This window comes from Fukomys damarensis, unplaced genomic scaffold (genome assembly GCF_012274545.1).
Source record: "Fukomys damarensis isolate Sample0158 unplaced genomic scaffold, DMR_v1.0_HiC HiC_scaffold_37, whole genome shotgun sequence".
NCBI classification, from domain to species: Eukaryota; Metazoa; Chordata; class Mammalia; order Rodentia; family Bathyergidae; genus Fukomys; species Fukomys damarensis.
Window position 1 is genome coordinate 38,708,307 of NW_022900949.1, and position 24,854 is coordinate 38,733,160.

A 24,854-nucleotide genomic window follows, 5' to 3' on the forward strand; every position below is an offset into this window, starting at 1 on the left:
GCGACAGCTCTTAACCACACCGCCCAGTCCTGCGGGCGCAGGTGTCACAGCTCCAAGGGCAGGTGGCACGCACTATCCCCGGCCAACTCAGGCCATCCTGCCTGAGGTGACCTCCTTTCTTTAAAAGGAAATCATCACCTAAGAATGTAAATGCTGACTTTGGAAACAATAATTCCAATCCAATACAAATTAAATCAACTGTGTTAGTACTTGACAGTCACAAAGCATCAAAAGTGAACTAGTAAGGTGAACGGCACTGCCACCACATGCCTTCAAATGCTATAGTTTTTGGTGTCTCAAGTTCCACAAATTGTATTTTGGGATAGTTCAGAAAGAATTAAATAAAACATGTTCCATATAAAGTTAAGTGTTTTAAGGTCTTTAACAAGGGTGGCAATATTTTTAAAAACATATCACCAGTTTTATTAGTGAATGCATTCCACTTGCTTTCTAAATCTTTTTTTTCTGTGGAAGCAAACCAAACACTGGCTGAAAATTCCATCTCCAAAGTCACAATATACATGTCTGCCATTCCTGGAGATTTTAAAGCTAAATATTGAGGCCATGGTCTTTTCCATCTTCATTTTCATCATCCTCATCATCTTGGTCTCCAGACTCAAGTTCATCTTCTTCTTCAACCTAAAGGGAAAACAGATTTAACAATAGGAAAATCTGCTCATTTTTATATCCACATATACGTGGGAAATGTTTACATATAATATGCATACTGAAAAATTCTGTGTTCTACCTTCTTTCCCCCAAAATAAGACCTAGCTGGATAGTAACTGGCCTTGAAAACTAGAGATCAAAAACACCAGCCCTGATCAGCCTAAGCCTGCCTTATCTGCCATCATTATCCTCTTGCCCAGTAGCTACTCCATAAGGCAAGTAAGGCATGGGTAGACTGGCTGGGGTTGGCAGTTTTGGTCTCTAGTTTTCAAGGCTATTTGCCAGCTAGGTCTTATTTTCAGGGAAATATGGCAGTAAAGATAGTCATACCGTATAAGCCATCTGATTTCCTCAATATAATGCTCACGGCTTCCTGGCATTTTTAATATAAATGAGATAAATCAGCTTTCCTGATGAATGGTTATGTTCTCCATACACAAATCTGACCCAAATGCGGCAGACGGTGGGCCTTTGGGTGGTGAGAGTTGTTTATGACAGGAGCAATCAATTCATTTTCTAGGCTCAAGGTCCAAAAGCACAGTTTGCAAGTGTTGGAAACTGAATTTAATCTGTATCTTGAATCAATTCACTCATCAGTGAAAGCAATGTAGATGTTATATTCACAAGCCTACATAACTGTACCTGTAATACAGATTTGACTTTTCCATGCTACATTAACATTTTTTAAAATGGCTTACAAAGAAACAGAACACACATTACTTCTGAAAACATTTCAAGCTTACTGAATGACCAAGATCCTTGAGCTTTTTCTTCAGTGACAGTATTTTCTGGTCTTGATCAGCCAACAGCACCAGGAGATCATCTTGCTCTTTTTTAGAATCTGTAATTTCCAACTCCAGCTTGTCTTTCTCATTTTGTAAAATGGCAATGGTGCTGTTAGAGGAATCCAGCTGCTCCTTAAGAGCAGTTCTTTCCTCAGACAAAATTTTAATTTCATTCTAGAAAAAGAAAACTCAACATGTGACAGCAGCCCTCACTTTTCTAAAGTTTTTAACAAGCTTTTCTTCCATGACAGATGACTGCGCTTGTCTGATCTGAGGCACTCAAGGCACAGGTGCTGCAAGGAGATGAAGCTTACTATGCCAATACACCCAAGAATGCAAGACTTCAACACACTCATTAAGGGTGGTTATGTCAAAAGTAGAGCTCATTCAAAAATCAGTTTCAGTCAGCTAGTCCTCAAAAAAATCTCAAGAGGTAAAAAAGCAATACCAATTCAGATTAACAGAGGAATTCAAATTTGGCCAATACACAGGCACATGTAGGATTCCCAAAGAACATGTCACACATGGAGCCTGGTTAGTGTGGGAATTAGAACTCAAAGCTCAAATTTAAACAAAAAAGTACCAAGTTCATTCATATAATAGAGAAAAGAATAAATTTAAGGGTGGTAGGAACAGCTTAGTGGTAGAGTGAGTGCCCGCATGTTTGAGGTCCTGGGTTTGATCCCCAGCATTGTGGGGGAAAAAGAAAATTTCAAATAAAAATTCACAGTTCAATACTAAAATAATCTCTAGTTGAACATGGCCTATAATCCCAATACTCTGGGAACTCTGGGAACTAAGGCAAGACAATTACAGATTTGAGTCCAGACTAGGCAAAAGGGGTTGGCTTAGTGAGAAAGCTCTGGATTCAATCCCCAGTATCACAACCAAATAAGCTCACCATGACCCCAAAACATCATTACATGTTATCTTCCTTTTTCCATACTTTCTTCATCCCTTTTATTTTTTATTAATGTCACCATATTCCTTTCTTCATATTATTTATTCTGAAGTCTCCGCTGTACAACAGACCAGCAGACTTCAATGTCCCTGTATTCCTCAGCCTTATGGGATGCCTATCCACGGTTCATATATTTGGCAAAACTGTATCCCTTGTTTTGTTATTGTGATTAAATATTGATGTTGATAAAAGTTTAAATTTCAATACATTTTACTTTCACAATCCATAACTATTAAGTTTTTATTTTATATAATCAATTTGAAATACCATAGCATTTTAAAACTTTCTTTGTAAACAAGGTGTGCAGTGCACACTTAACAATTGTAGCACTTACTTAGGGGAGGCTGAGGCAAGATGATGGCTGAGAGTTCAAGGCCATCCTGAACTACATAGAGACCCTGTCTCAAAAAAACCAAAAAATAAAAACTTCCTTTGTACCATCTTTAAATATCAAAATATGAATGGAAATGCAGTAAAATAAAATGACACCCATCAGCATTCTTCATAAACCCACGATCTAGGAGATGGAATGCAACACAATCAGATTTCCTGAAGCTCATCTCCTATTACATCCAATAGTAAAGTTTCGTGGAGAGCCAACCTGCAGCTCCTTCGTCTCCTGCAGTAAGGCTGACAGTCTCCCTTCCACATCAGTGCTAGCAGCCGTTACATTCTCACTTTCTCCTTGGACAGGAACCGATTTTGCCTGAGAGGAGAAATTGGAAAAAAAATTATTTTTAAAAGTCACAGACAGTAGAACTCTCAGAGTGGTGATTCAATCTTCTTGCTGCTCTGAAATTCTATTCCAATAAGAGAAAAGAAAACAAAGTTGCAGCTGCCAGGCAGGGATCAGGCACAGCAGTGAAGGACAAAATCCTAATCGCAGGCAAAGCAGCCCTGCCATGCTGGCAACACAGCACCAGTTCCTTCGGTCAAGTTCACATTACCACCTCAGCCAGCCAGCCAGAGAAATTGAGCCAAATGCCACTAACTGGCACAATGCAAGTTTTTTCTTACATACTGCAGAGGGAGGTGGTAGGGAAGTTTTCAGGCTTCCCCAACCCTTCTCAACACACTGCAAAATGATGTCTGGGCAACACAGACCTGCGCATGGGGAAGTGGCTCAGAATGGGCAATGAGTAGCAGCCAAAACAGTCTTGATTGAGGAGGGTGTAAAAGAAAGCCTAAATCGTCTCAAAGAGATTCGGGGGAGAAATACGGACACCAAAGTGATCTGGTGAGGGCTGTTGCCCTCAAAGAAGGGAGCTGTTGCCCGTGGTTGTGATACAGTTCTTACGTAGGCAGACGTAAATGCAACCAATATACAATGGTACCTCGGTTCACAAACTTAATTTTTTCAATGAGTCTAGTGACAAACCAAACTGGACAAGAACCAAATCAAACTGAATAGTTAAGTTCAATGTTGACTTTATGGGGAAATTTGATTCGGTTCTCACTCAACTCAGTTTGCAACCAGAATCGTGGAAAGAATTAGTTTGTGGAGTAAGAGGTGCCACTGTAGCATATTATCTTCTCCATGCAAATAAAACACTGCAGTCTTGCTGGAAACCTGAAAATTCTTAATGACAAGTGATCTGAAGGTGGAGGAAGTCCAACATTAGGATGTAAAGCAAGACACCTTCCTCACGATGGCCTACCCTGTGTCCCCCAGGGTGTATGTTTTTTGTTTTTTTGTTTTTTTCTTTTTTTGGTATTGGGGATCGAACTCCAGTCCTTGTGCTTACGAAACAGGCAGCGGAACCACTGAGCTAATGCCCCTGCCCCCGCAGGATGTACTTTTATCTTGCTTTTCCTTCTTTTACTCTGCCCAAGTACACTCTGCAGAGTCAGTTTTTTCCTCATTGCTCACTTACCTTTTCAAATAAGTCTGGCTAAGGGTCAGGGATTTGGCTCAGTTGTTCTGCCACCTGCCTTGCAAGCACAAGGACTTGAGTTCAATCCCCAGTACCAAAAAAAAAACCACCACCAACAACAACAACAAAAAAACATGGACTCAAATAAATTTTTTGCTCATTTGATTCAATTATTTGAGACAAGAAAAACTTATAAACCAAGTCCAGAAGGAGATGTGAGCACCACAAAACCTAGTAACGTTTAATTGGAGAGCCACTTTTAGAAGGAGCAGCTCAGTAACATCATTTGGCATAGTCAGCCAGGAAGAAACCAGGTAAGGCCCAATGGGTGCACTTTTTGTTTTTCTCTAAAATGATGCAAAGGATTTTTTCTTCTTCTTTTCCTCTCTCTCTCCTATAGAAGGCATTTAGGGGACTCTTATGGTCTGCTGCCTTTCTGGCTGTGGGTTGGGGTGGGGTAAGAGAATGTACAGCTTTTGTTTTTCTTCTAGCCACTTTGTTTTTGCTTTTTTCCCTTCTTTCTTGTGAGATGCCTTGCTGATTACACATCTGTTGGCAACTCCTTTTTGGAAATTAACCTGGTCTCCTCTTACCTAGTTTTACAAATGACTTTTGTCTTGGTTTGTGTTTTGGTGCGAGGATTAAGAGTGCCCCACCATAGGTGTGGATGGCACTGATATAAGCTTAGAGGCTGCATGGCATCATGCTGCTAGATGTAGGCTTATGTCAACTGCAGCCATCTTTTTCTTTCCTTTCCCTCCTTTCCTTCCTTCCTTTTTAAAAAATTAACTGGCCTTATAAACTAAGCCTCTGATTTTGGAAAACAAGAGGGAGGTACTTTAAACTATGAGACTATTCTTCAGATACAGCATTTCTGTTTAAAACACACTAAGATTGGGGCTGGAGATATAGCTCAGTGGTTCCGCCACCTGCCTCGCAAGTGCAAGGACCTGAGTTTGATCCCCAGTACCAAAAAAAAAAAAAAAAAACAAACAAACCAAAAACAAAAAAAAAAAAAATACAAACAAACCAAAAACAAACAAAAAGACACACTAAGGTGAAATAAAAGGCATTATATTCAGGCTTTTGTGACTCTATCAAAGAGAATGCTCGGGAACTATGGTGTTTAGAGTGGCCCCTGAGGAGAAAGACATTCTGGGACGACCCCCTCCTAAGATCTCCACTTGTCTCTCAGGGGTATGTGGGGCTCTCTGACCTGTTTGATGAGATTGAGGGGTCTCCTCCATCTCCTCCTTACAATCCCCAGCCCAATAAATCAGGCCCCTTTTCAGATAGATGTATAAAAGGCTAGGAACTATGCAAATGAGCAATGTGCTTTAAAAGGAGGAAACCACCCTGGAAAGGTTATCCTCCCTTCAACAAAACCAAACAAGGACTGTAACATTAGTGGGGGACTAAGAATGATGTCTGACATGCAAGTGCTCTTACCAGGGAAATGAAAAGGACTATTGTGTCTTTTGTAAATATACTAATATAGATCCATCTTCCAAGGAGGGAGAAGCACTAGTGGGATCGTCATTTATCTGTCAGTCAGCCCCAGATATTCAGTGTAAGCTACAAAAACTTCATATGGCCCACAGACACCTAAGGCCCAACTGTCGGACACAGCCTTTTCTATGTTCAACAAGACAGACCCAGACGAAGGACAAAAGAAAAGGCTAGCATTATAGTTGTTGCAACTGGCAATGGTTTAAGCCCACCCACGTCATCTAGGAAAAACCCAAGGACAACTGAGGTTCCTATTTCAAGGAGAAGACTGCAAACTAGGCACATGACTTCACTAAGCCACTGCCTGGGCCCTGTTCCAAATGGGGGCAGCTAATGTGCCTGACTCGTGGCACAGGAGGGTGGACTATCCCCACTCACAGAGGGAGGGGCCAGGCCAACCAGAAGCCTCATTTCCTGCTCTGGCAACTGATGTGGCTCAGGGAAACACACAATGTCCCTGTCCACAGACAGGGACCCTGGATACTTGGACATCAACTGTGAGTCAATTCAATTACTTTATTCTGTTCTTTGTTCTTTAGAAAACCCTCTAGATCTACAGCTATAGTTGGGGTCAAGGGGACCTCTAGTCAGAGATTCTCTTCAGCTGTTCTAACAGAAGAAGCTGCAGTAACTCTGGTTCAGAGACTAGAAGTCCTGACTCCCGACAGATCTGAGCTACTCTGGAGGCAAAAGGTTACTTGTGGTTAACTGGGAATGGCTCTTGCTCCTATCAGGCCATGCTCTTAGACATATGTGAGGATAATATAAAAACTTGCACTACTATTAACTCTGCTTCTTTGATGCCTATACAGAAGTTAGTCACTCTTGTGAACAAGTGATGCACGCAGACATCAGTGACCTGCCCCTCCGTGATCCTGAGGTCTGGTGGTTCACTGATGAAGTAGCTTTGTCAATCATCTATAAAACACAGGCAGAAAATTCCATGACTCCTAGAGGCAGTCTACCTTCCCTGGAAGGTCAGTTATGCACTGTAAAAGGCACCAAAGAGACACATGTCTGAAGTCTCCTTGGGAAATCAAAAGGTTGACAGGGATGCATAAAAGACAGCCTTCAGCCCCTTAAGACTAGCCTTATTCCCAGTTTCCAAGGATGAATTAAAACCAGTCTATATTCCCCAAGAAGATAAGTCGGCGTCAGGATAAGGAGGAACTAAAAAAGGACTCGAGGTATTTAGAAAACAATCTGGTCCTTTCTCAAAGGACACACTGGAATGCTATACAAACACTTCATGATTCCTTCTATATGGAAAAAGATGCTACACTGGAAATAGTCACTCAAGTTTTCACAGGACTAGGACTAGCAACAACCACCCAAAAGGCCTGCAAAGCTTGCCTGCTCTGTGACTAAATCACATGGGCAAGCCCACCATCTCCTTTATTAGAACCTGTACATAGGGGAGGAACAAACCTTGAGGAAGACTGGCAATTAGACTTTATCCATATGCCACCACATGGAGCATTTAAACAGAGGTTGGTTCTGGTCAACACCTTTATAGACTGGATTGAAGCCTTTCCTACCCACACAGAAAAGGCTATGAGGGTAGTCAAGGTGCTTCTTAGAGAAATTATCCCCAGATTTGGAATACTCTAATCTCTCCAGAATGAAAATGGACCTCCTTTTACCTCTCAAATAACTCAAGGTGGCAGATGCTTTAGGAATAAATTACCACCTCCAGTCCTCCTGGAGGCCTCAATCTTCTGGAAAGGTAGAGAAAGCCAACCAGACCCTAAAGTAAGCTCTAGCAAAACTCTGCCAAGAGACATCTGAGTCCCAGCTCCAATTGCTATAAACAGCACTCATGAGGGTCTGTAACATGCCCCAAACTGGGCTAAGTCTGAGCCCATTTGAAATGTTATATGGGAGGTCATTCTGTCCTCTGATATGACAGGAGGATTCAGAAACCACAAGGATCTTAGAGTATATCTTTAACTGGGGCCAAGTACACCAAGCTGACCAAATGCAGGGTAACAGAGTCCTGTCAGCTCCTGGCCTGGGGGGACCACCTACTGTCCATCACAAAGATCACTAATCAATTAAAGCCAAAAAGGAAGGCCCCTTCTCAGTGGCTCTTGCCACACATACTGCAGTAAAGATGGCAGGGATAGATAAGTGGATTCATTTTTCTGGAATATAGCCAGTTCCACCTGACCTATCTGAAGAATAAGATCATCCAAAAGGGAAAAACAACTTCTGTGATACTCTAGAAGACCTGAGATTTCTTTTCAAAAAGCAAAACTTTAGTGCTGCTATAGTAAGCATGGAAATCTGACCTGCTCCTCATATTTGGGCTAATAGTGAAGTTCCTTTCTCCCATAAAACAGGCAGCCTGATGTCATTAATTCTTTTCTTGTTTTTTGGACAGATTTTCCTTTCTTCACAACCCAGCCTATGAGCCACAGCACCCCAACATGGTTGGACACATTATTCCCTGTAAGTAGGGTCTACAACCCCTTCTAGTCTGAAGAAGCTATCAAAGTCAGAAACTTTTACTCCCTCAGCACCTCATAAACAATTGGGATTTCTGTTTTGGTAGGGAGAATGAGGTGTGGCAAAGCTGGTGAGGAAGTACATGTGACCTGTTAATTACAAAATCCCAGAACACATGCACAAGAACAGTTCCCAAAGCCTAGAACATGGATTTCTTGCTAGAACTCAAGCAGGTTTTTCCATAGAATGGCTTAGTGCTGACATCACCCTGAAGCACGGGATCCAAGCACTGCCTCTCAAGACCTGTATGTGGACATTCTCATGGGTTTCCTTGAGATTTGGATGGCATAAAAGCACACAGACACCAGGAAGAGCTTGCTATTATGGCTCTCCTCAAAATATCCTGCCTTGTGTCCATGGTATATTTTTATCTCACTTTTTCATCTTTTACTTGGCCCACTTACTCTGAAGAGCCAGTTTCTCCCTCACACTTCACTTTCTACTTTTTCAAATAACCTTTGCTACTATTAAAAAATGAATGAATGAATGAATGAAGGCACAATTTCTCTGCCCAGCCCTGGCGTCTCACTGGGGCAGCCAACAAGGAGAAGCAGAAAAAAGCCAGGCCTGGGTGGGTTGCATTCATACTGTTTGGAAAAACTTCTCCCTTTAAATAAATATGCATTGCTATTATAATAAGGAAAGAGGGGAAGACAACAAAAAAAAAGGAAAAAAATTTAAAAAACATAAATTAGAACCTGTTCAGGGATAACATATTAAACAATTGGATACTTTTCTAGGCTTTACTTCCAATTAGTACATTATTTAATTCTACATCAAAAGAGTTCCTTTCTCTATTTGCTGGTTCTGTTTTTGAATAAATATACTTAATTTTCTCAAGGATAAAGATAAATTTGTACTATCCAGTTTAACAGAAATTTATCAATATATAAATTAACTGAGCATGAAAAGTTTATTTTGCTTTTCAACTGCAGTCACCCAACTGAGAATCATACAAGTTTACCCTTTTCCAATTCTAAAATTCAACAATTTTCTGGATAGAAAAATTTAAATATATTTGGTCGAGCAATTATCTTAGTCAAAAGTATATAAAAATTACACCACGCCTGCCCTCGCCCTGAGTTCAATCCCCAGTACCAAAAAAAGAAAAAAAAAATATATATGGCACAAGATTTATATCTTTGCATTTGCATCTTATAAATACAGTTAAGTCTCTAACTTATGAATATTTGAGTACTAAACTTTCACAGATCCAAACAGACCTTCCATTACAAACATTCAAAGATGTGAACAAATCATGGAAGTAGCTCATGTGTTTTCCAGACATTGTCACAGCTGTGCTGCTGTGTGCTCACTGTACAGTGCAACAGTGTACAGCAGTACAGTGCTCAGTCAGACCCCAGGATGTACAGAAGTAGGAGGAAGGGACTTTGAGGAAGAGCAAAGCAATATACATTGTATATTTGTGTCAAAGATAAGATTTACTTTGTCAGACTTACAAATACATCCAACTTATGACTGTTCTTCTGGAATGGAACTTGTTCTTAAGTTGGGGACTTATTGTATATAGTCTCCCTGTTTTTCACAGTAATCTATAGATAATCTCAGTGAGATGCTGAGCACTGTTACAAAGAATAGCAATGCCCAGGCACATTAGCACATGCCTGTAATCCCAGTACTCAAGAGAGTGAGGCAAGGAGAATCGCAAGTTCAAAGCCAGCCTGGGCTGCATAAGGAAACCCTATTTCAAAAGCAAGCAAGCAAGCAAACAAACAAAGAACACCAATGAAATACCAAAAAAAGGCGGGGAGGGGCAAAACAGCATTACTCTATAATTAAAAACAGCCTCTGGATTTCCAAATGGCTGTCTTAAATATTAAAATTTAGCTCAAACCTGACAAAGCAGTTCCAGATTAATGAAACTGTATGGTTGCTGCTCTACTGTAATTAAAACAAGACTAAACAGAGTGCAGATCAAGCTGGAAAATTACCTGCTTTAATTCTGCAACCTGCTCAGCATCTCTAGCTGAAGCTGCTGTTGCAGACAGGTCATGCACACCAGAAGCTGCCTGAGATGACTTCTGAAGGTAAGACAGAAATAAGTTCAGTCTACAGAGAAGAAGAAAATGCTAAAACACAACTCTACACACCTAAGCTGTATTTTATGGGTGCTTATCATAAACTTTCTTTAATATCAACATTTTAATTTTTAAACGAAAGATTTCAACATGGCATGTATTATCTATCACTTTTCCAGAGTTAATTCATTTACACTTATTCTAAGTAATTCATTAAACTTAAGCAGGAAGTAGGTATTTTCTGAGCCATATCCATGTATGAAAGAGCATCTCAGCTAAGTCTCACAACGAGACAGATAATACCACCAACTCCCAGTATAAGAACCGAGTTTACAGAGGTCTGCTAAGGTGTCTGAATTCAGGTAAGTGGTAGAGATTAAAGTTTACACAGGCTAACTCCAAAGCTCATACTTGAATATTTAATCAGTGCTTTACTGGCTTGCATGCACCAGTACAACAGGACTTGGCACGTAGCCCAGAGGCAGAGCTCACTCAGCATGCACAGGGCCTGGGCTTCAACAATCAGCATCCCCAGAACAACCCAACAAAAATATAACAGAAAAACAAGACAATAAGAATTACTCTTGATCTCTTTATTTAAATTTTTAAGCATTTACTTACCAAATTTTCAATCAAAGAGTCCTTTTCAGCCAGCTGGCTTTGTAAAAGTTGCTGATTACTTTTTAATTCTTCTATCTCTTCTCTCAATCTACTAATTTCTTCTGGCTGAACACCATTCACCTGAGACCCGTCATTAGAAGAAACTTGATGCTGACTGTCTTTTCCTATGAAAGATGCAGGAAATTTGGAAAGCTAGCATCAAATTTAAATTTAAATTTTTGAACTAGAAAACTTAAATATTAATATAAATGTAAGATTCAAATATATCCTTGCTACCTCAATTACTTTGGAGGCATTTTTGCAATCATGTTTCATCTTTGCAGAACACCGTTTCAATAAAACAGAGAACTGACGCAGTTTCCAGCATTTAAAAAAAAATTACTGATTATTTGTTTTATTTTTTTTAGTAAGTTTCCAGCATGGTCTTAGCTAAATTGGGTGGCTGGTGTCCTACAATTATTATTATTATTATTATTTTGGTACTAGGAGTTGAACTCAGGACCTTGTGCTTGCAATTCAGATGGTATCACTAAGCTAAATCCCCAGCCCTCTACTATTAACTATAGTAGTTTTTTTTTGGGGGGGAGTAGTGGGGATTGAACTCGGGTCCTTGCGCTTACAAGGCAGGCCACCGAACCGCTGAGCTAAATCCCCAGTCCTAACTATAGTAGTTTCAATTCCAGTTCTCTCAATAATTGTAAGAGAAAGTAAAATTCCTTTATAAAGTAGGCTTGTGCTGAAGTAATTGATAAATTACTGCCATAAGGGAAGAAAAAGAATAGTCACCCTCATATGAATTAAACATACTTCTAAGTAAACAATATTCCAATCATTATCAGCTCTACAATATGATAGTTTACTGACTATTTGCCAGGGCTGGCACTAGAATTTATATATATTATTTCATTTAATTCTCAGATGACATGGATGATACTATCTCCATTGTGCAGATGAGGAAATTGAAAGATTAGATCACTGTCACCTAGCTACATATTATAATCACCAGGAATGCCCACACCAACCCCAGACTAATTAAGTTAGAAGCTCAGGTGGGGTCTTGGCCAGGGCCAACAATCAGTGGATCAGACAGTCAAATGGGAAACAAGGTGCTTGGATTCAAATTTAAAGATCATTAATATTTTTTTCAGCTTTAATTGAGTTTATTGGTACATTTTAGGAATACAGTACAGTTACATTCATTGTTGGGATCTAGTACCTCTACATGACAAGTCTTGGTTCTCATTTTTTCCCCTTGTCCCTGCCCTCCCTTCACCTCCTCCTCCCCTCCCATCCACAAACACTTTATTTCCATCTTTTCATTATCTCACATTTTCTTTTCCCTTATTACCCTTCCCCTACCCATCCCATCTTCCCTACACCTTTAGCCCCTTTCTTCCCATTTCACAATGTCAGTAATCTTATTAGGATCTTATGTATTATTGCAATTTTAGTATTGTGTGCAGTACTAATTCACCGCATGGGGTTGGTTCATGTACATATGAACTGTTTTGCTTTAAACTGATTTACACAATTGTTATAATTAGTCCACAAAAAGAATTTGTTTGATTTGTCTCAGGTGAGTGACTGGGCATGACAGTGCTGGTGGCTAGTGAAACTTACCCCGCTGGACTTTCAGAAGATTGTACTGATCCTTCTGCTGCTGAATCTGAGATGCTTGCTGTGTGACTGCTGTCTGCAACTGTTCATTTTGACATTTTAATGTAGAAACCTGGTGCTTTAATTCCTCTAGTTGTAGATCCTGTGAAATAAAATACAAATATTTTAAGTTCACAGTAAATGGTATTAAGTAGATAAATAATTAAAAATATCAAAGTTATTAGGGGTCAGTGTGCAGAAGCACTCATCACTTCCAAATTCAATAATTAGGCAGGAATACATTCATCAAAACCAATCAATATGCAGGAGAACTGAGAGATTTCATTAATAATACTATGGCAGATAGCCTATGGCCTCACTGTAGTCACAGGGGAGATCAGAGAAAACCTCCATTTTATGAGCATCAACCATTTAAGAAATTCATACCCAGCTACTAAGAAACTTAGTATAGGCATCCATGCATTTTTTTTTTTTTTGGTACCAGAGATTGAACTCAGGACCTCACGCTTGCCAAGCATCAATATTATTTTTAACACTAAAAGACAATCACAGAACATTTAAAAGGTTGAAGAAAATGCTTCAAATTTTTACCACTGCAATACAACAATTAAAATTTGATGCCTTTTATTTCCTTCTAATTTTTTCCAATCCATGTTTTTTAAATTTGTCATAATCAGTCCATATATGTGTTTATATTTAATTTACTTACTATTCTGGTTATAAGTTTTCCATACTACCAAGGAGTAGTTTCTATGATCATGACTTTTAATGCTCACTTATATCTGATCAAGTAGAACAATGTAAACCATGTTAAATATTTTTAACCTTGAAGTTACTTTCTATTTTTCAAAATGATTAGTAGCATTATAATAAATATCTTAATCCATATGCTTTCCTGAAATTTTGGATGATTTCATTAGGATGAATTCTCAAATGTCATTCAAAGTATACAAACATTCTATAGCTCTAAATGCTTGTAGCCTAATGCCAAGTAGCATTTTAAATGGCAAGAATATACAAACTTGACACTTTTTTGGTTTTTTTTTTGGTACCGGGGATTGAACTCAGGTCCTTGCACTTGCAAGGCAGGCCACTGGCCCAAACTCAACACTTTTAAAGTCATTATAGTAATTATGTCAAATCAAATCACGCTTTTCTTTTTCTAAATCAAGTGTACTTATTAGCCTAATATGTAACATATCACATCTCATATAGTATTTACTTTCCATGGCTCCAAACATACCGCATTTATCCACTGGAAATGACTCCACATTTGTACTAAGACATAGACCAACAAACATGGGTAGTTGGATAATTCAAATTTTGACAAGTCAAAGATGATTCTAGCTTATTAATTTGTTTATAAAATGAAAAACTGAGGTTGAATGCTACATGTAAAATGCTTCTATTCTTTCTTCAAATTTAATCTCAATAATACAGATTGTAGGGAAGGAAATGACACACAGGGATGGAGTGCACCTGCTCCATGTGGATTTGCCCTGTGTGTATTTTTATGATATGGGAATTTTAATGACATCAACAACCGCATTTTCCAGATAATACTATATTTTCTGGAGTTATAATTAAGATATGTACCATAAGAAATTATCCAGTGTGGCGGTGCACACCTGTAATCCCATCACGCTGGGACACCAAGGTAGGAGGATCTCAAGTTTGAGCCCAACCAGGGCAACTCAGCAATCTACTGAGACTATCTCAAAATTTAAACAAATAAAAAGAAGTGCAATGTGAAGGCCCTGAGAGTTCAGAGTTCAGTTCCTAGTACCAGGCAAAAGAAAAAAAATTACATGAGAGCAAAACCCAAGAAACACAATTTAGAGGAATGTAATGGAAGGTTTAAGGGGCTCGATACACTGCAAGCAGGGGAAGTTCATGAGTACCCTAAAAAGAATGGCATCAGCTGAGGATTTTGAGCACGTTGCTTCAACTTAACTTATTACTCCTCCTTATCAATTCCTTCTCTTGAACAATCTAACCGAGTATCATCTATTCAGTCACCCAAGGTGAAAATCTAAGGGTCTGACCTGGCCCTTTCTGCACTTTTATACCTGCATCCAAACATGACCAAGTCCTCCAAATTCTACAGTCTTTAGCCTCCACACTTCCGAAGTGTGACCCCTGCACACCACCTAGTATGAGCTTTCAGTCTCCCCAACACACATAGATATGAAATCTGCTTCAGTTTCTGAGAGTCCCAAGGAAGCTTAAATTCTAAGTCTCATGCTCTCCATTTATCCTAAACTGAAGGTATTAACTATATTGTAAGGGGTAAAATTAAATGATATAGTGATTAAAATGTGCTGAATAAACTTGCAGAACACAATAAACTAAAGTGAGGAGCCACAATCATCACCATTCTGGTTACCATCAGTGCCAAATATCCACCTCCTCCCCACCACAATGCCTTGGTGGGGGTTCCATGCTCTAGCCTCACCCCTCAAGTCCCTTCCCTTGCCCAGGCAACAGAGCTCCCCATGTACCTGCCAACAGCACCACTGCTGGACTCATGCTGTTTGTTCTCTTGACCTCTTGTCCTTAGCACTTTATCCCCACTCATCCTTTCAGGACTGTTTGTATTTTCTGTAAGCCCCTGCTCCTACCTAACTAAACCAGGTATCTTCCTCTCAGTGCTGCCACAACCTTGGGTATCACCATCACTGGACTTACTCTGTTATAATATATACGAGGTGACTGAACTGTATGGTGAGTGCCTAAATTTTTAAAAAATTACAATAAAAGCCACACTGCCATTCATTCCCTTCAAAATCCTGTCCCCTGCTTAAACCCCACTTATCCCATCTTTCCTGCCACTTTCTAAAGTAGTCCTGGAGTTCCTCTTTTGTATCTTTACAAGGTTTGATCAAAACTATAGTGACTGCTGCTGCTAAGTATTATGCAACAGAAAGGCAGGCTCATGAAAACATGACAGTATGTCTTCATCTATCTCATTTACTGGGTCCGATACCATGTAACTTCTGGCTCTTCCTCAAAGTCAAAATGACCAAGAAAGGGAAATGTTTGAATTGATTCAGGATACTGAAGCAGCCACAACAGTGCAACTAAAGACATGAAAGAGGACTTCCAGAACTGCTTCAGAATGAAGTAAGAATGATGGGCTAAGGATGAAGTGAGGGGGAGGACTTTGAGAAGATTAATGACAATGTGTCTTTTACTGTAACACATTGTAAAACAAGCATTCACCATCTTTTTCAATCACACCTATTATGCTACAATCATTTATTTACAGGGTTGTCTCTCCTGGGAACGATACTGGACTGTGGCTGTTCTTATCCATGACATCCTGCATGGCACTTGCACATATTAAGTAATAAATCTGATGTTTTTGAAAACAGTTTTGCTTTCTGTACCCTCTTTCATTTAAAATGCAATCAAAAGCTTTTCCTTAAATAAGCACCTATCAATAAGAGTATAATTCCTTAGTACTTACTTGCTCTCGAATCATATTTTTGTAGTGAGTCACGATGTTGTCATGCTGTTCTAATGTTTTCTTTACCTCTTCCTCTTTTTTATCTTCCTCACTGGACTTGTAAATAGCCTTAGTTATAACACCTGTAAAAGAAAGCTTACTCAAAATTTGTTTTAAACTTCTGCTTGTTTTTGTGGTGCTGAGGTCAAACCCAATGCATCGAGCCTGCTAAGCACGTGCTCTGCCACTGAGCTATCTCCAAGCTGTGTTTGAAACATTTTAAATTCTATTTTATTATTAAGACTTAATCAGTAAAAACAGCTAGCCTTACTCCATCACAGGTAAGCAATACTCCTTACAACCTTACAGAAATCCAAAGGTTTTTCATGGGGCTACAGATTGAGAAATAGAAAGGAAAAAAAAATCTATGATTAGGCTTATGAGAGAATCCCTGTGTACCCGGAGCCACAGTTATTTTCTAATGAGTATTAGCATGAACCTTCTCGCCTTACCTTCAAGTTCTTTCACCAGCTTTGTGAATTCATGATCAAATATCATATATTCTGGACTAGGAAAGTTTGGCTGGGGTTTCTGTGATGCTCGGGAATATAGCTCATGTTTGCTAATAAATCCTAGCTTCTCTATGAAATTTTCTTTGCCAATCCTCTTCTCTATTAGTTGCTTTAGTTTCTCTCTAAAGATAAACATATTGAGATGGTTAAAAAGACACCACCACAAAATCCTCACTGTTCCACAGCAGAGAAAACGTGTCACCTCCAGATGCCACTAGTCATTCTGTCCTTACTTACTTTAGGTAGGTCTCAAGTGAGTTATCATTGAAGTATATTGAAATGCCCAGCAGAAGGGCACATAAGCCTTGCACCAAATGCTCTTCTTCCCCAAGATTTTCTGCAATCTGTCCTGTAAGCTGAAATCTTTGTTAAGGAAGCAAATGTTCAAAACATCTGGAATATTTCATTTTGCAATCTGAATGGAACATATATTTTGTGTAATATTTCTTATAATAAATTCTGTATGAATTCCAAGCCAGCATCTTTCTCCCACATGGTGCTTAAGTGAATATCATGATAACTATAACAGTATAAAAGCTGCAACCCAGAGAATATGGCAGAGAATTCAAACATTGTGGGCCTGGAAGTATTTCTAATTAAGAAGAAACTGAAAAGGTATAAGACAACGCTTACATGTGTGTTATTAAAACACAAAGGATACAAATGGAACATTGGCTGTATTGTGAAGGAAATGTGTCACTGCAATGGGACAGTTGCTTAACCAGGTACAGAGCAACATTAACAATCCAACTCTTGTCTGTATTTTGCTTCCCTGCAATAGATAAGTTGGCAGAAAATTTCCTTCTATTCTTTTTTTTTTTTTTTTAGTTACTGAGATCCCTTCCCATTTACATGGAGAGAATGTTAACATCACTTAAAATATGTGTCAGGAAGTCCAATTTTAAAAAGGAACAAGAGAATACACACTTTCAGGCCACCTTTCCCAAAAACCAAACACAGTGCAGAGATGAGAAATGATTCACATTCATTTGCATACGCATTAGTAGAAACACTATTAGTAGAAAAAGTCTGAAGGTTTAATTAGAAATTGTTAATTAGAAAAATATGATATGAAGGCTTCAAAAAGACCTAATCCTAAGATACATTACATAAACTTGTATATCACAATGTTTAAAGCAAGTTCTTGATAAAAAAATATAAACTTCATAAAAGAAAAATCTCCTGAACCATTTAGTCAAATTCCATGAGAATATATTCTCTAACAAGAAAATTTAAAAACCGTGCTATAAACTTGGTGACAAGCCAGATATTGAGAAGTCACAAGTATTAACAAGGGAAAATAAGATTTATTTAAATTACTAAGTTTCTTGAACCATATCAACCATACTGCTGCCCAGTACAATTAAAAAATATTAAAAATTAGCATGTCTAGCAAAATTGCATTTTCTAAATTTTAATATAACATTACTTATATCCCCTATTTGGAATATTCTCTTAACTTATAACATTGCCACTGCCCATATTTATATTTTGTTTCAGGGAAAACACTGTTTGAAATAATACAGTATAAGGAAAATCAGCATAGTAATGTGTCACCTTGGGGCAACTTTTCAGGAAATATCTAAACGTTATTATTTAAAGATCTAGACAGCAATGAATTTAGTTATCATTACATTTTAAAAGATTTTTACCAGACAAATTTCATGAAACTTGATGTCATAATTTTTCTATAATCTATTTTCAGGTCTATTTAATACTGATCCTTTCCATAATCTATTTTCAGGTATATTTAATACTGATCCTTTCCATAATTTACTTTCAGGTATATTTAATACTGATTGGAATAAATTCATACTGAATTTCTTTAAATGATTTGCTAAATAAACTTTAATATAAAGTGAGTTTTTATGATGCATTCATTTCTTTTTCTCTGACTCTATGTTGGTACTATGCTAATAATGTGTCTTCATGTTAATTATGCAAATTGCAAAGTAAAAATATATAGTCATTCTTTTTTTTTTTTTTTTTTTTTTAAAGACAAAGTCTTGCTATGCAGTTCAGCCCAGCCTTCAACTCATCCAGGCTGGCTCCAAACTTGCAGTAATCCTCCGGCCCCAGTCTCTCAAGTGCTGGGATTATAAGCATGCATCACCATACCCACTTATACAGTCATTCTTGACTATGTGCCGTAGAAAACTTATAAATATTCAAATCAAAAACTGTTTTATTGATCTCCTGGTTATATAAAAATAGCTTATCACTTAGAGTAACTATTAGTAGCTACCAAACATATCTACATTGCATAGAGAATCATTTTGTATACACAAAAATAATCAGATGAAAATTCCAAAACTTTTTGTTTGCTTTTTGGGGGGTTTACACTGAGGGTATTAAACTCAGGGCATGCACTTTGCCACTGAGGTATACCCTCAACCCTAGAACATTGTTCCTTTTTCCTGGAACCAAATAATACGACTCTCCAAATCATATAGAAAACCAGAAAATAATCAGGAATACTGTGAAAAAAAATGGACAGGAGAAAACAAAGTCCAGAAATGGGACTCATTTAAAAAAAGAGAATTTAGTGTAGGAAAAAGATGCAATACAAACATCAGTGTTACAGATGGACTTAAAAACTGCTGAGGGGCCAGACATGGTATGCATGCCTACAGACTCCTGAGGCAGGAGGACTGCTTATGCCCATGAGTTCCAGGCCTGTCCGGGCAACGTTGTGAGACCCATTTCAAAATTAAGTAATGAAGGGCCAGGGATTTAGCTCAGTGGTGCTGCTGCCTACCTCGCAGGTGCAAGGTCCTCAGTTTGATCCCTAGTACCAAAAAAAAAAAAAGGTAATGAATACAACTGAAAAGCAATAAAAACTTGGATCAACTAGACAGCTAGCTAGAAAAGCAATTAGTGGATCCGTATCTGACGTAGTGTGTTGAAGGCAATGAAGAGGTTTTTTTTTGTTTTTGTTTTTGTCTTTTTGAGACAGGGTCTCACTATGTAGTTGAGACTGACCTGGAACTCACTGTGTAGCCCAGGCTGGTCTCGAACTCACAGCGATCCTCCTGCCTCAGCCTCCCAAGTGCTGGGATTACAAGCGTGCGCCACCATACCTGGCCTCAAAGACAATGAAGAGTTGAAACAATAAAAAAAGAAACAAAAACCATGGGATAAAAATATAAAATATTTCTTAAAATCTTAAAGTAGGAAAGCCTTTCTAAGCATGACTTAAAATGCAGAAGCCAGAAGCTAGGCGTGGTGGCACACGCCTGTAATCCCAGCAGTGGGGAGGCTGAGGCAGGAGGGTGGCTGTGAGTTCGAGACCAGCCTGGGCTACAAAGTGAGTTCCAGGTCAGTCTCAACTACACAGTAAGACCCTGTCTCAAAAAAAAAAAAAAAAAATGCAGAATGTAGAAGCTATAAAATAAAAAGTCTCACCCATGTTTATAGCAAGCAGCACAGTTTGTCATAGCTAAATCTTGGAAACAGCCCAAGTGCCCATCAACCACTAAAGGGATAAAGAAGATATGGTGTTTTTTTGTTTTCTTTTTTTGGTACTGGGGATTGAACTCAGGATCTTGTGCTTCTGAGGCAGGCATAATGCCACTACGCTAAATTCCCATCCCTGATGTGTGGTGTGTGTAGGTTTTGTTTTGGTTTTTTTTGTTACAATGGAGTACTACTTGGCCATAAAAAGGATAAACTTAAGACATTTCTAGGGAAAGGATACACCTTGGGACCATACACTTAAGTGAAATAAAGTGGACACACATGTATAAATACCAAACTGTTTCTCTTGCATGAGAAACTGAAAATATAAATAAGGACCAAAATGTATAAGAGATATTGTGAAATAGGAAAAAAAATGTTCAAATGGGAAGGGGAAGTAGGGAGGTGCAAGGGGCAAAGGAAGGAAGGGAAATGAAAAAAATGAGAAAAGAAAGAAAAATGAAAATAAAGCTTTTGTAAATAAGGAAGGGAAGAGGAGTTGAAGAGAGGGGAGAGGAGGGGAATGGGAAAAAAAGAAAAATCAAGATACATCATGTACAAATTGTCTATGATGAATGCGATCATTATGTATATCTAAAACGTACCAATAAACTTAATTAATTAAAAAAAGTCTAAGGAACACTCAGGTCAGAAGATAAATAACATACCAGGAAACACTATCTGTAACTCATCAAAAACAAAAGCTAAAATTCACAATCAGGGGTGGGATTTAGTTCAGTGGTACTGCACCTCCCTTGCAAATGCAAGGTCTTGAGTTTGATCCCTGGTACCAAAGAAAACAAAAAACCAAGAAATCACAACTATAAAGTTGGCAGAGAATAGGAAGTACACCCCCACCCCATCTCCAAGGTGTGTAAATCATGAAGGAAATTTGAAAAGAAAGGGAGGTTGAAACTACATTTGAGAGCATTTAAGTATTACTTATTAGAAACCATACATTTTACAGGATGAAAGAAAACTACAAATAAAAAATTTGAGGTTGAATCATCAAATCTTCCAATATAAACTATTGTTTTACCCATTATATTTTCAAATTAAATCCCTCTCATTCTTATCATGTACATATCAAGTTTAACATTTTGTACTGTTTATAAAAACATAAAAAGCTGACATTTTAAACTTCTACTGTTCAAGCATTAATATGAGATTGTAGCACAATATGATCAGATTCCTTTTCTAATGGTGGCCTTTAAGGACACAGACTTCCTAAGAAGGGACGGTTAAGTTTTCTTGGTTGATGAAACATGTACTCACACATAAAGATACAGTTCCTAACAGGACCTCAGGTACCTCTCCATTAAACAGTGAAACACACCTCATCATAATATAAGAAGTGCCAAGCACTTAAAAAAACAAAACAACACAACAAAAAACCCAAACCAAACACAAATGACACTCTTCCCCAATACATTAAAAAATCAAACCCTCATAGGTAATTGTAGCATATGGATTATATCAAGCATAGTCTGTAATATTTAATTTAAAATTTTTAAAATTACAATTATGCTGACTATGGCACATTTAAAATACTTTAATAGAAAAGTCACACAATCCTTCCTACATTTATTAACTACAGACAAAATTCTTAATCCTAAATTTTACTTTGAAATGGTTTCAGGGAAATCAAGAAGCAAGCTGAGAGCAAAAAAAAAAAAAAAAAAAAAAAAAAAAAAAAAAAAAAACCAAGGAAACCAGAGTAGAAGCATCCCAGGAGGAAGCACAAGTTTATAGGTTCAGATTCTCATCCCCAGTGCTTAGTTACACCACTGCAAATCCCATGGAAAACCAGACAGCCACTCAGGACAGAGATTCCCTTGCACATGAAAACGTGAGTAGGATATAACTTCAAACAAGCAGTTAAACAAACGAACAAACAAACAAATCAGCAAAACCCAAGGCAAAGAAAAGGCGTTGCTGTGAGAGGAAAAGGCCTAGGCTTGGTCAAGCAATACATACCCGTCTGTCGATCTTATCACCCTGCAAATTATACATCAACAATTATTCATTAAGTACTACTACTTTAGAAAAATTTAACTCTAGAAAATCCTCTCTTTTTCAGCGTCCCACTCTCTGCAATCCAAGCAGTACTTTGGGACAGGGAAGTTCCAGATCTAATCTCTATTGTATAAAGATATGTATCTTAGAGGGTACAGGCTAATTCTGCAGCACTGTGACCACTGAGAGTGGGGAAGACAACACCATCCCTAGGACTCCGCTTGTGCATCCACTGTCACTACGGCGTTAAAGCTTGTCTGTGTTCATGGTAATAATGCTGAGACAGTTTATTACGGTTTGGCTCTAAGAAACTTGTTTTCAACAGACCAACATGAGAATGCAGAGAATTAATTAAGTAAAGACATGAAAAATTTGGTGTAGCTTTTTTTTTTTTTTTTTTTTTTTTTTTAAAAAAAGGATAGAAGTCGGTGGTACAGCTTTTTCAATCACAAAGAGATAAGTTTTTCGCTGATGTAAACCAATGTAAGAAACTTTCAACTCTCTTTTCGATGTACTTAATTTTTGAGCTTTCATCTATAACTTCTATGGATGGCAGTAATGTTTCTTTAAAAGCTCAAAATAAGGACCAGGGACTAGGGGTGTGGCTCAGTGGCACAGTACATGCTTGGTGTGCATGAAGGGCTTAATCCCCAGCACTATAAAAAAAGAAAACAAAGCTCAAAATAGGGAAAAATTCAACACATGGCAAAATTACAAACTAAAGAGACAGCACTTGATCATGGGGTAGTGCGTAGGCTAATTTCACTGCTAGAACACACAGACATGGCTGTGATATTAGACTAACCCACATCTTAACCTCCCAAGTGACAGTGAATGTCCATGACTATAGTTTTGCCAAAGCAGGCACTTGAACTGTTCCATAGTAAGGGTGATGCATGGGGTACATCACATAGTAAGTGACATTCCCAAATGCCCCAGCAGCCACAACTCAATGACACTTTGCTGTTTTCACTAAGTTTAAAGGAAGGCAAAGATGTTTACTTATGCTTTTCTACATTTTACTAGGTAAGTCAAACACACTAGGGATTTGAGGACTGAGAACCACAAAGACAGAACTGTGTAACTACTTCTGTGTTGTGTGACTAGGTCTGCAGGGCACTACTGCTCCAGTTTTGATTCTGGATAATCACCTGATTGGGGAAGAGATAGAGGAAGTAGACAGAAATGACCTGCATTATTTTTTCCCTTTCTTACAAACTGACATGAGTTCAGTTACTAAGACATGCAAGAAAACCATAAATGACTTTTTAAAACCAAAAACTAAAATACACCTTTCTGCTCAGAAGTTTCATTGTGATAAAGATCTTGTAACTACCTGCAAAAACGATTGCTATAAAATATTCATTGCTCCCACTCAACAAAAATGGTTGCTAGTTACAATGAAATAACACACAAAGAAGTGCTTTCTCTTTCATCTGCACCTTCCTTTTATCTCCGATGCAGAGACCTACAGTTCAAACACCTGCTGTCAGGAAGCCTGGTGCAATGCTCACCTGGGCGAGGATATTGGTACACTGCTGCAGGAGGGAGACAGGCGGGTTGCCAATGCTCGTTGCAAGTTGAACCCTGAGCAACTGTTCTTTCTGAGTAGCATTTTCTTGCAAAGCATGGGCGAGGGCCACCGCAGCACACCAGTTTGAGAGGGAATCAGTAGAAAACAAACCTCCACACAACAACTGACCGGCTGAGATAGAGTTCCCCGTTGCTGCAAAGATGACAGGCAGATGATAATATGACAGTAGTAAGTTAGGTTTTGACTATGGAAATCAGCCAAGATGTAACACAATAAAATGTTAGATTGTTTTCTACACACATACACACAAATATCTTACTAAGTACTACTTAAATATTTGTTTATTACTATTAAGTAACATTTTCAAAACTCTAAAAGTCTGCCTTACAAAATAAAATGATGGGAGAGCGGTCTTGGAATTAAAGTAGCAAAGAAATTTAACACCGTATGTATCAAATTGATGATGGTAATAGTAAGAAAATAATCTTATTATTATTATTTTTTTTTTTTTTGCAGTACTGGGGATCGAACTCAGGACCTTGTGCTTGCAAGGCAGGCACAGTGCCACTGAGCTACATCCCCAGCCCATAAAAAAATAATCTTAATTGAAAACATTTCTAAAACAAATTCTAAAGAAATACCATATTTTAAAATTTTCTACACCCAGGGTCTTACTTTCATTTATAGCAAATAATCTTTATGGTAATAATTTTTACCTCCCCACACTGTTTATATAATAAAAATGAATTCTACTTAGGCTTCCCATTACCAATTCCAAATTGCTCTTAAAGCTTAAAGTTAATGGTACATATTAAAATAATTCACATCAGATAATTCTGATAAATTTTAATTTTATCCCATCCCCTCAAGCCCCCTCCCCTCTCTACGTATGAAATGTTTCCATTTTTCCTTCTCTTTTCACCTTTTTTCTTGTCCCTTCCTTTCTTTCTCCCTCCCTCCTCCCTTGTTCCCCTTTCCATCTGAACACTTTCTTCCCATTTCCCAACATCCATATTTTAGTCTTTATCTGCACTTTCAGTTTCTCACACTAGCAAAACAATTCCGTATTAAAATATGTGTGTCTGACTTATTTCACTTAAGAGTATGGTCTCAAGGTCTATCCGTTTAGCTATAAATGCCTGAAGCTCATCCTTATTTATGGCAGAACACTACACCATTGTATAAAAATCCACATTCTTTATCTATTCGTCGGCCGATGGGCATTTGGGCTGTTTCCAAGATTTA

The 24,854-nt window shown here is 38.2% G+C and overlaps 1 protein-coding gene and 1 long non-coding RNA gene across 4 annotated transcripts in view; one reads left to right on the plus strand and one right to left on the minus strand.

Annotated features, from left to right (window-relative positions):
* Window positions 1–406: 406 nt before the first annotated feature.
* Uso1 (USO1 vesicle transport factor) overlaps window positions 407–24,854 on the minus strand; it is an 83,438-nt gene continuing 58,990 nt past the window's right edge. The window contains exons 13-24 of one of the 3 annotated variants that reach the window (XM_010610821.3): window positions 23,590–23,801; window positions 22,037–22,057; window positions 17,265–17,375; window positions 16,841–16,959; window positions 16,544–16,725; window positions 16,053–16,174; window positions 12,587–12,725; window positions 10,967–11,130; window positions 10,259–10,348; window positions 3,017–3,121; window positions 1,413–1,628; window positions 407–639 (exon numbers count right to left, since the gene is read on the minus strand). In XM_010610821.3, the coding sequence (XP_010609123.1) occupies window positions 550–639; window positions 1,413–1,628; window positions 3,017–3,121; window positions 10,259–10,348; window positions 10,967–11,130; window positions 12,587–12,725; window positions 16,053–16,174; window positions 16,544–16,725; window positions 16,841–16,959; window positions 17,265–17,375; window positions 22,037–22,057; window positions 23,590–23,801 (1,571 nt within the window). In that variant the 3' untranslated portion in view covers window positions 407–549. The remainder of the gene's footprint in view (window positions 640–1,412; window positions 1,629–3,016; window positions 3,122–10,258; window positions 10,349–10,966; window positions 11,131–12,586; window positions 12,726–16,052; window positions 16,175–16,543; window positions 16,726–16,840; window positions 16,960–17,264; window positions 17,376–22,036; window positions 22,058–23,589; window positions 23,802–24,854) is intronic. The other 2 variants (XM_010610822.3, XM_010610823.3) reach the window with 2 other exon arrangements.
* LOC104853005 lies at window positions 6,161–12,621 on the plus strand. Its single transcript, XR_777646.2, has 3 exons — window positions 6,161–6,295; window positions 8,182–8,249; window positions 12,543–12,621. It is a non-coding gene; the product is annotated as an uncharacterized LOC104853005 (long non-coding RNA).